The sequence below is a fragment of the Coregonus lavaretus genome (assembly GCF_964263955.1).
Source record: "Coregonus lavaretus genome assembly, contig: HAP1_SCAFFOLD_967, whole genome shotgun sequence".
NCBI lineage: Eukaryota > Metazoa > Chordata > Actinopteri > Salmoniformes > Salmonidae > Coregonus > Coregonus lavaretus.
In genome coordinates this window covers 25,804-37,500 of record NW_028163984.1, presented here as the reverse complement: position 1 = coordinate 37,500, position 11,697 = coordinate 25,804, and the positions used below count along the sequence as shown (strand labels likewise).

At 45.4% G+C, this 11,697-nt stretch overlaps 1 protein-coding gene across 1 annotated transcript in view; it reads left to right on the top strand.

Annotated features, from left to right (window-relative positions):
- The window catches only part of LOC311117603 (transcriptional regulator ATRX-like), a gene marked incomplete at its 3' end in the record, with an annotated part of 73,814 nt that overhangs the window by 38,752 nt on the left and 23,365 nt on the right, over window positions 1-11,697 (top strand). The window contains exons 19-20 of the mRNA XM_084192541.1: window positions 2,952-3,127; window positions 4,050-4,167. Coding sequence (XP_084048667.1) covers window positions 2,952-3,127; window positions 4,050-4,167 — 294 coding nt within the window. The remainder of the gene's footprint in view (window positions 1-2,951; window positions 3,128-4,049; window positions 4,168-11,697) is intronic.

Here is an 11,697-nt window from a genome sequence, read left to right as displayed (position 1 = left end):
AGTGTTAGCTAGCCAGAACGGCCCATAGGGCAGGAGTCAGAGTGTATGTTACAGTGTTAGCTAGCCAGAACGGCCCATAGGGCAGGAGTCAGTGTATGTTAGTGTTAGCTAGCCAGAACGGCCCATAGGGCAGGAGTCAGAGTGTATGTTACAGTGTTAGCTAGCCAGATCGGCCCATAGGGCAGGAGTCAGTGTATGTTAGTGTTAGCTAGCCAGAACGGCCCATAGGGCAGGAGTCAGAGTGTATGTTACAGTGTTAGCTAGCCAGAACGGCCCATAGGGCAGGAGTCAGTGTATGTTAGTGTTAGCTAGCCAGAACGGCCCATAGGGCAGGAGTCTATCTCCTGTTTCTGTAGTGAGACAGCTTGATGTACAGGACACCCCCCTGGACAGGACACTAGTCTATCTCCTGTTTCTGTAGTGAGACAGCTGGATGTACAGGACACCCCCTGGACAGGACACTAGTCTATCTCCTGTTTCTGTAGTGAGACAGCTTGATGTACAGGACACCCCCTGGACAGGACACTAGTCTATCTCCTGTTTCTGTAGTGAGACAGCTTGATGTACAGTACACCCCCTGGACAGGACACTAGTCTATCTCCTGTTTCTGTAGTGAGACAGCTTGATGTACAGTACACCCCCTGGACAGGACACTAGTCTATCTCCTGTTTCTGTAGTGAGACAGCTGGATGTACAGGACACCCCCTGGACAGGACACTAGTCTATCTCCTGTTTCTGTAGTGAGACAGCTTGATGTACAGGACACCCCCTGGACAGGACACTAGTCTATCTCCTGTTTCTGTAGTGAGACAGCTGGATGTACAGGACACCCCCTGGACAGGACACTAGTCTATCTCCTGTTTCTGTAGTGAGACAGCTTGATGTACAGGACACCCCCTGGACAGGACACTAGTCTATCTCCTGTTTCTGTAGTGAGACAGCTTGATGTACAGTACACCCCCTGGACAGGACACTAGTCTATCTCCTGTTTCTGTAGTGAGACAGCTTGATGTACAGGACACCCCCTGGACAGGACACTAGTCTATCTCCTGTTTCTGTAGTGAGACAGCTTGATGTACAGTACACCCCCTGGACAGGACACTAGTCTATCTCCTGTTTCTGTAGTGAGACAGCTTGATGTACAGTACACCCCCTGGACAGGACACTAGTCTATCTCCTGTTTCTGTAGTGAGGCAGCTTGATGTACAGGACACCCCCTGGACAGGACACTAGTCTATCTCCTGTTTCTGTAGTGAGACAGCTTGATGTACAGGACACCCCCTGGACAGGACACTAGTCTATCTCCTGTTTCTGTAGTGAGACAGCTTGATGTACAGTACACCCCCTGGACAGGACACTAGTCTATCTCCTGTTTCTGTAGTGAGACAGCTTGATGTACAGTACACCCCCTGGACAGGACACTAGTCTATCTCCTGTTTCTGTAGTGAGACAGCTGGATGTACAGGACACCCCCTGGACAGGACACTAGTCTATCTCCTGTAGTGAGGCAGCTTGATGTACAGGACACCCCCTGGACAGGACACTAGTCTATCTCCTGTTTCTGTAGTGAGACAGCTTGATGTACAGGACACCCCCTGGACAGGACACTAGTCTATCTCCTGTTTCTGTAGTGAGACAGCTTGATGTACAGGACACCCCCTGGACAGGACACTAGTCTATCTCATGTTTCTGTAGTGAGACAGCTTGATGTACCAGTACACCCCCTGGACAGGACACTAGTCTATCTCCTGTTTCTGTAGTGAGACAGCTGGATGTACAGGACACCCCCTGGACAGGACACTAGTCTATCTCCTGTTTCTGTAGTGAGACAGCTTGATGTACAGGACACCCCCTGGACAGGACACTAGTCTATCTCCTGTTTCTGTAGTGAGACAGCTGGATGTACAGGACACCCCCTGGACAGGACACTAGTCTATCTCCTGTTTCTGTAGTGAGACAGCTTGATGTACAGGACACCCCCTGGACAGGACACTAGTCTATCTCCTGTTTCTGTAGTGAGACAGCTTGATGTACCAGTACACCCCCTGGACAGGACACTAGTCTATCTCCTGTTTCTGTAGTGAGGCAGCTTGATGTACAGGACACCCCCTGGACAGGACACTAGTCTATCTCCTGTTTCTGTAGTGAGACAGCTTGATGTACCAGTACACCCCCTGGACAGGACACTAGTCTATCTCCTGTTTCTGTAGTGAGACAGCTTGATGTACAGGACACCCCCTGGACAGGACACTAGTCTATCTCCTGTTTCTGTAGTGAGACAGCTTGATGTACAGTACACCCCCTGGACAGGACACTAGTCTATCTCCTGTTTCTGTAGTGAGACAGCTTGATGTACAGGACACTAGTCTATCTCCTGTTTCTGTAGTATCATACGTTTTCACACCGCTTGGATTCTTTCACATTTTGTTCTGTTAAAGGGATTAAAATTGATTTAATATATATATTTTTTTGTCATTGATCTACACAATAATGATGTCAAAGTGAAAATACAATTCTACAAATGAAATTAGGGTAACTATTGGAATTTTAGCGACCAGGAAATGGCGGAGCGATTTCTGCATATTGCACCTTTAAATCTGCTTGAACATGTCAGTCTAGCCTTGACAGAGCCTGAAGAATTATAAACAGAATAATGGGCTAATACAGGTGTGGAAAAGCTCTTAGAGACTTACCAAAGACGGTGTTTCTAACATGTATTGACTCACGGGGTGAGTACTTATCTAATCATATAGTATATTACTGTTTATTTTCTCATACAATTTTCAAAAATTATAGTTTTTTGTGTAGATGGTCGACAATTTTTTTAAACAATTAAATCAATTTTAATCTCACTTTGTAACAAAACAAAATGTGAAGAAATCCAAGCGGGGTGAATACTTATGATACCACTGTATTTTGGAAGTGTACCAATGTGTGTTTGCCCTGTCCAGACCACTGCATGGTGAACTTCATCAAGGAGAACCTGCTGGGGTCCGTGAAGGAGTTTAGGAACCGTTTCGTCAACCCCATCCAGAACGGACAGGCAGCGGACTCCACAGACCAGGATGTACGCATCATGAAGAAGAGGGCTCACATCCTCTACGAGATGCTCAATGGATGTGTGCAGGTAACACTGTGGACAGGTAACACTGTGGACAGGTAACACTGTGGACAGGTAACACTGTGGATAACTGGCAGCCCACAGCCTCCCTTTTATAGGCCCGCGGATCCATTTCCAAAAACGGACCCCCCCCCCCCCCCCCCCCCCCTTTTGTTAGTTTTTTTAGGAACTCAGTCAGGTTCTCAACTTATTGTTGAGAGTTAGAACAGAACATACAAGGTGAAATTTTCAAAATGTGTTTGTGCATCAGCAGTTTCTCTCTTATGTGAGTCACTCAATCAGCGATGTCAGCTAACAATTTTTAGATTGGTAAATTCGTCTAGCCAGTTGTCCAAACTTGTAGTGATCATGGCCGAATACAGACCGGGCACGCATGTGCCCAGGGGCCCTGACCTCCAGGGGCCCTGACCTCCAGGGGCCCTGACCTCCAGGGGCCCTGACCTCCAGGGGCCCTGACCTCCAGGGGCCCCCATGGATTTTATAAGTCACTCACTCCGATATCATATTATTAACATGACAAAATGTTTAGAATTGCAGGAAATTTACTTTAAGGGATTCTTTGGGATTTTGCCGATGAGGCCCTTTATCAGATGAACTCATGGATACCACTTTACCACGCAAATCTCAGTTTTGGACGAGACTGACTTTGACCAAATTGTCCTACACTTTGTAGACCATTTTGACACTAGAATAAATGTTTCTGACTGATAGCGATGCAACTAGATAAATAGTTTTTTTAATTGTCGCTCTTTAACTGTGTCCCTCCCTTCACAGAGAAGACACTACTGTTTACCTCCCTCTCTCTCTCTCTCTCTCTCTCCTCCCTCTTTCTGTCTCTCTCTCTCTCTCTGTGTCTCTGTCTCTCGCTCTCTCTGTGTCTCTGTCTCTCTCTCTCTCTGCTCTCTCTCTTTCTCTGCTCTCTCTACAGAGAAGAGACTACTCTGCCCTGACCAAGTTCCTGCCTCCTAAACATGAGTACGTTGTGTCTGTCAGAGTCACGCCCATCCAGTGTACTCTGTACCGACACTACCTGGAGCACTTAACAGGTACACACTAACCCCTACCCCATCTAGTGTACACTCTACAGATCCTACCTGGAGCACTTAACAGGTACACACTAACCCCTACCCCATCTAGTGTAGCATTGTACTTCTGTGTGTCTTAAGAGGGAGAGAGAGGGTTAATCTGGGGGATTCTGACAGCTCCACTTTGGTCCGACTAGCAAATTAGAGAGCGGTCTGATTGTTTCCTCCCCCCGTGGTGCGTCCCATCACAGCATGGTGACAATGTGTATTAGAGCGGACAGCGCGTCCTTAGATTCCCACGTCCCCCTCTAATGGGAAGGGAGGACGGAGGAAAAAGGGAGGGGGAGAGATGTAGGAGGGGGAGAATGGAGAGGGAGAGACGTAGGAGGGGGTGAGGAGAGTGAGAGACTTAGGAGGGGGTGAGGAGAGTGAGAGACTTAGGAGGGGGAGAGACGTATGAGATGGAGAGGGAGAGACGTAGGAGGGGGAGAGACGTCCGGAACAGCTGGTGCTCTCATGCATGCTTCAGTGTTGCTTGCCTCGAAGCGCGCATAGAAGTCATTTAGCTAATCTGGTAGGCTAATGTGACTGGGCAGCTCGCAGCTGGGTTTCCCTTTGTAGTCTGTAATAGTTTTCAAGCCCTGCCACATCCGACGAGCGTCAGAGCCGGTGTAGTAGGATTCAATCTTAGTCCTGTATTGACTCTTTGCCTGTTTGATGGTTCGTCGGAGGGCATAGCGGGATTTCTTATAAGCGTCCGGGTTAGAGTCCCACTCCTTGAAAGTGGCAGCTCTACCCTTTAGCTCAGTGCGGATGTTGCCTGTAATCCATGGCTTCTGGTTGGGGTATGTACAGTACGTACGGTCACTGTGGGGACGACGTCATCGATGCACTTATTGATGAAGCCAGTGACTGATGTGGTGTACTCCTCAATGCCATCGGATGAATCTCGGAACATATTCCAGTCTGTGTTAGCAAAACAGTCCTGTAGCTTAGCATCTGCGTCATCTGACCACTTCCGTATTGAGCGAGTCACTGGTGCTTCCTGCTTTAGTTTTTGATTATAAGCAGGAATCAGGAGGATATAATTATAGTCAGATTTGCCAAATGGAGGGCGAGGGAGAGCTTTGTACGTGTCTGTGTTTGGAGTAAAGGTGGTCTAGAGTTTGGTTTTGTTTTTCTCTGGTTGCACATGTGACATGCTGGTAGAAATTAGGTCAAACTGATAAAAAATGTTCCTGCATTAAAGTCCCCGGCCACTAGGAGCGCTGCCTCTGGATGAGCGTTTTCCTGTTTGCTTGTGGTCTTATACAGCTCGTTGAGTGCGGTCTTAATGCCAGCATCGGTTTGTGGTGGTAAATAGACAGCTACAAAAGATATAGATGAAAACTCTCTTTGTAAATAGTGTGGTCTACAGCTTATCATGAGATACTCTACCTCGGGCGAGCAAAACCTCGAGACTTCCTTAATATTAGACCTAGCGCTCCATCTGTTTACAAATGGACATAGACCGCCGCCCCTTGTCTTACCAGACGTAGCTGTTCTGTCTTGCCGAATCATGGAAAACCCAGCCAACTGTATATTATCCATGTCGTTCAGCTACGACTCGGTGAAACATAAGATATTACAGTTTTTAATGTCCCGTTGGTAGGATAGTCTTGAACGGAGCTCATCCAGTTTATTCTCCAGTGATTGCACGTTGGCCAATAGGACGGACGGTAGAGGCGGGTTATCAAGGCACTCCGACCTGCGTCCCCTCTCTTCTTCATGCTAATGACAGGGATTTGGGCCTGGTCCGGTATCAGCAGTAAATCCTTCGCGTCCGACTTCTGATATCCAGAAGCTCTTTTCGGTCATAAGATGCGGTGGCAGAAACATTATGTACAAAATGAGTTACAAAAAACGCGGAAAAACACACAAAATAGCACAATTGGTTAGGAGCCCGTAAAACGGCAGCCATCTCCTCCGGCGCCACTGGTGTGGACTGTCTGTTTTGAAGACTTTCAGCTCCCTCTCTCAGCTTTCATTAAGTTTGGATATTATTGAAGTTAGCATATCGTTAGCTTAGCGCAATTGCTGGAAGTCTACCGGTACAGTAGCCAGTTCCTCTCAAAAGCCAGGAAATAGACTTTGTAACTACTCCAATGCTGGGTGGTTGGTCATTTATAGTCTTACAAAAGCTATACATAGTCATCAATATTTTATACATTTGTACGTTTTACTGAGAATCAAAAGAAACAAGATTCTATCCACTTCCTCATTCTCTGTCCCATAGAGATCGCAACGTCGGAGCTGTCCGATTATGGCACCTGTGAGCGCAAGGGCAGCACCATTGAGAGAGATACAACATTGCGATCTCTATACATTTCTATGTAACTTCAAAAATCTCAGAACTGCACGCAGATACATAAAAATGGTATCTATGAGTCTGTCTGACTCTGGGTAAATCTCAATCTCGCAGTATTTAAAAAAACAATTTAGTAAACTGAAATAAGATGATTACGAAAAACATTGGAAAACTTTAACTATACCGGAACTTACCTTTTGACTGCAAAAAACAACAACAAAAACACTTTGGGCAACACTGATGTAGTCCCCTGTAGCCCAGTTGGTAGAGCAGGGCCCTTGCAACGCCAGGGTTGTGGGTTCGATTCCCACGGGGGGCCAGTATGGAAAATGTATGCACTCACTAACTGTAAGTCGCTCTAGATAATGCGTCTGCTAAATGACTAAAATGTAAATGTAATGTAATATTAAACGGGGTTTTCAATCTGGCAGGTAAAGGCTGCCAGTAGATAGCAATGTTTCAAATAAGCTTCACTACCACTGGTTCAGGAGCTAACGACTGGGCTTCACTACCACTGGTTCAGTAGCTAACGACTGAGCTTCACTACCACTGGTTCAGGAGCTAACGACTGGGCTTCACTACCACTGGTTCAGGAGCTAACGACTGAGCTTCACTACCACTGGTTCAGTAGCTAACGACTGGGCTTCACTACCACTGGTTCAGGAGCTAACGACTGAGCTTCACTACCACTGGTTCAGGAGCTAACGACTGAGCTTCACTACCACTGGTTCAGGAGCTAACGACTGGGCTTCACTACCACTGGTTCAGGAGCTAACGACTGAGCTTCACTACCACTGGTTCAGTAGCTAACGACTGAGCTTCACTACCACTGGTTCAGGAGCTAACGACTGGGCTTCACTACCACTGGTTCAGGAGCTAACGACTGAGCTTCACTACCACTGGTTCAGGAGCTAACGACTGAGCTTCACTACCACTGGTTCAGTAGCTAACGACTGAGCTTCACTACCACTGGTTCAGGAGCTAACGACTGGGCTTCACTACCACTGGTTCAGGAGCTAACGACTGAGCTTCACTACCACTGGTTCAGTAGCTAACGACTGAGCTTCACTACCACTGGTTCAGTAGCTAACGACTGAGCTTCACTACCACTGGTTCAGGAGCTAACGACTGAGCTTCACTACCACTGGTTCAGGAGCTAACGACTGAGCTTCACTACCACTGGTTCAGGAGCTAACGACTGAGCTTCACTACCACTGGTTCAGGAGCTAACGACTGAGCTTCACTACCACTGGTTCAGGAGCTAACGACTGGGCTTCACTACCACTGGTTCAGTAGCTAACGACTGAGCTTCACTACCACTGGTTCAGGAGCTAACGACTGAGCTTCACTACCACTGGTTCAGGAGCTAACGACTGAGCTTCACTACCACTGGTTCAGGAGCTAACGACTGAGCTTCACTACCACTGGTTCAGGAGCTAACGACTGGGCTTCACTACCACTGGTTCAGTAGCTAACGACTGGGCTTCACTACCACTGGTTCAGGAGCTAACGACTGGGCTTCACTACCACTGGTTCAGGAGCTAACGACTGGGCTTCACTACCACTGGTTCAGGAGCTAACGACTGAGCTTCACTACCACTGGTTCAGGAGCTAACGACTGGGCTTCACTACCACTGGTTCAGGAGCTAACGACTGGGCTTCACTACCACTGGTTCAGTAGCTAACGACTGAGCTTCACTACCACTGGTTCAGGAGCTAACGACTGAGCTTCACTACCACTGGTTCAGGAGCTAACGACTGAGCTTCACTACCACTGGTTCAGGAGCTAACGACTGAGCTTCACTACCACTGGTTCAGGAGCTAACGACTGAGCTTCACTACCACTGGTTCAGTAGCTAACGACTGAGCTTCACTACCACTGGTTCAGTAGCTAACGACTGAGCTTCACTACCACTGGTTCAGGAGCTAACGACTGGGCTTCACTACCACTGGTTCAGGAGCTAACGACTGGGCTTCACTACCACTGGTTCAGGAGCTAACGACTGGGCTTCACTACCACTGGTTCAGGAGCTAACGACTGGGCTTCACTACCACTGGTTCAGGAGCTAACGACTGAGCTTCACTACCACTGGTTCAGGAGCTAACGACTGAGCTTCACTACCACTGGTTCAGGAGCTAACGACTGGGCTTCACTACCACTGGTTCAGGAGCTAACGACTGGGCTTCACTACCACTGGTTCAGGAGCTAACGACTGGGCTTCACTACCACTGGTTCAGTAGCTAACGTTGGAAGACATCTGAGGGCGTGTGCGGCGTGTAAGAGTGACCCCCAGGCGTGACCCACAGGCGTGAACATTGACGGTGGTCGGTCACAAAATGCAAAGCCCTGTATGGGATTATTTTGAGTACATTGCTGGAAAGGGAGATGGCAGCCTGTGTGGAGCAGAGGTCAAAGGGAAAACCCAACCAACCTCCACGTTCATCTGAACAGCACCCACAAAGAATTTCAGGATAAAGGATATTTTATTTTTTGGAATTCGGTCAGGATTTGACTCCTGGTACCATATGAACACACACAAGACGTGGAACATTTGTAGAATTGCAGTAAATTTGCTTTAAAACTGCAAAAAAATATGTATCTGCAACAAGAAGGGTGTGAAGAGTTTAAACAGTTTGGGTTTGCGAGGCGGGGATTTGTTACTACTCCGGTATAATGACTATCCATCCAGGTCCTTTGCCACCTAGGAAATGTGTGTGACCGGACCTTCTCAAATAGTACTTGAGTAGCCCTGGTATAGACTATAGGTCCAGAGTAGCCCTGGTATAGACTATAGGTCCAGAGTAGCCCTGCTATAGACTATAGGTCCAGAGTATCCCTGCTATAGACTATAGGTCCAGAATAGCCCTGCTATAGGTCCAGAGTAGCCCTGCTATAGATCCAGAGTAGCCCTGCTATAGGTCCAGAGTAGCCCTGCTATAGGTCCAGAGTAGCCCTGCTATAGACTATAGGTCCAGAGTAGCCCTGGTATAGACTATAGGTCCAGAGTAGCCCTGCTATAGGTCCAGAGTAGCCCTGCTATAGACTATAGGTCCAGAGTAGCCCTGCTATAGGTCCAGAGTAGCCCTGCTATAGGTCCAGAGTAGCCCTGCTATAGGTCCAGAGTAGCCCTGCTATAGGTCCAGAGTAGCCCTGCTATAGGTCCAGAGTAGCCCTGCTATAGACTATAGGTCCAGAGTAGCCCTGGTATAGACTATAGGTCCAGAGTAGCCCTGCTATAGACTATAGGTCCAGAGTAGCCCTGCTATAGACTATAGGTCCAGAGTAGCCCTGCTATAGACTATAGGTCCAGAGTAGCCCTGGTATAGACTATAGGTCCAGAGTAGCCCTGGTATAGACTATAGGTCCAGAGTAGCCCTGGTATAGACTATAGGTCCAGAGTAGCCCTGCTATAGACTATAGGTCCAGAGTAGCCCTGGTATAGACTATAGGTCCAGAGTAGCCCTGGTATAGACTATAGGTCCAGAGTAGCCCTGCTATAGACTATAGGTCCAGAGTAGCCCTGGTATAGACTAAAGGTCCAGAGTACATAAATGGCTCCTAACCTGTCATGCAGAAGGCTACTCTCTGTCCCTAACACTACAACTAAATTATAGAACAACGAAATAGAAATGTTTTATCAAACTGAAACGGAATAAAACTAGTAAATCAACTGAGCTGAATTTCAAATAATAATCTAAAAACGAATAGAAAGGAATAGAACATCCCCCAACATAATAACTAATAGAAAGGAATAGAACATCCCCCAACATAATAACTAATAGAAAGGAATAGAACATCCCCAAACATAATAACTAATAGAAAGGAATAGAACATCCCAACATAATAACTAATAGAAAGGAATAGAACATCCCCAACATAATAACTAATAGAAAGGAATAGAACATCCCCCAACATAATAACTAATAGAAAGGAATAGAACATCCCCCAACATAATAACTAATAGAAAGGAATAGAACATCCCAACATAATAACTAATAGAAAGGAATAGAACATCCCCAACATAATAACTAATAGAAAGGAATAGAACATCCCCAACATAATAACTAATAGAAAGGAATAGAACATCCCAAACATAATAACTAATAGAAAGGAATAGAACATCCCCCAACATAATAACTAATAGAAAGGAATAGAACATCCCCAACATAATAACTAATAGAAAGGAATAGAACATCCCCAAACATAATAACTAATAGAAAGGAATAGAACATCCCCCAACATAATAACTAATAGAAAGGAATAGAACATCCCCAACATAATAACTAATAGAAAGGAATAGAACATCCCCCAACATAATAACTAATAGAAAGGAATAGAACATCCCCCAACATAATAACTAATAGAAAGGAATAGAACATCCCCAAACATAACTAATAGAAATCAATAGAACATCCCCAAACATAATAACTAATAGAAAGGAATCCCCAACATAATAACTAATAGAAAGGAATAGAACATCCCCCAACATAATAACTAATAGAAAGGAATAGAACATCCCCAAACATAATAACTAATAGAAAGGAATAGAACATCCCCCAACATAATAACTAATAGAAAGGAATAGAACATCCCCAAACATAATAACTAATAGAAAGGAATAGAACATCCCCCAACATAATAACTAATAGAAAGGAATAGAACATCCCCAAACATAATAACTAATAGAAAGGAATAGAACATCCCCAAACATAATAACTAATAGAAAGGAATAGAACATCCCCAACATAATAACTAATAGAAAGGAATAGAACATCCCCCAACATAATAACTAATAGAAAGGAATAGAACATCCCCAAACATAATAACTAATAGAAAGGAATAGAACATCCCAAACATAATAACTAATAGAAAGGAATAGAACATCCCCAAACATAACTAATAGAAAGGAATAGAACATCCCCAAACATAATAACTAATAGAAAGGAATAGAACATCCCCAACATAATAACTAATAGAAAGGAATAGAACATCCCCCAACATAATAACTAATAGAAAGGAATAGAACATCCCCAAACATAATAACTCATAGAAAGGAATAGAACATCCCCCAACATAATAACTAATAGAAAGGAATAGAACATCCCCAAACATAATAACTAATAGAAAGGAATAGAACATCCCCAAACATAATAACTAATAGAAAGGAATAGAACATCCCCCAACATAATAACTAATAGAAAGG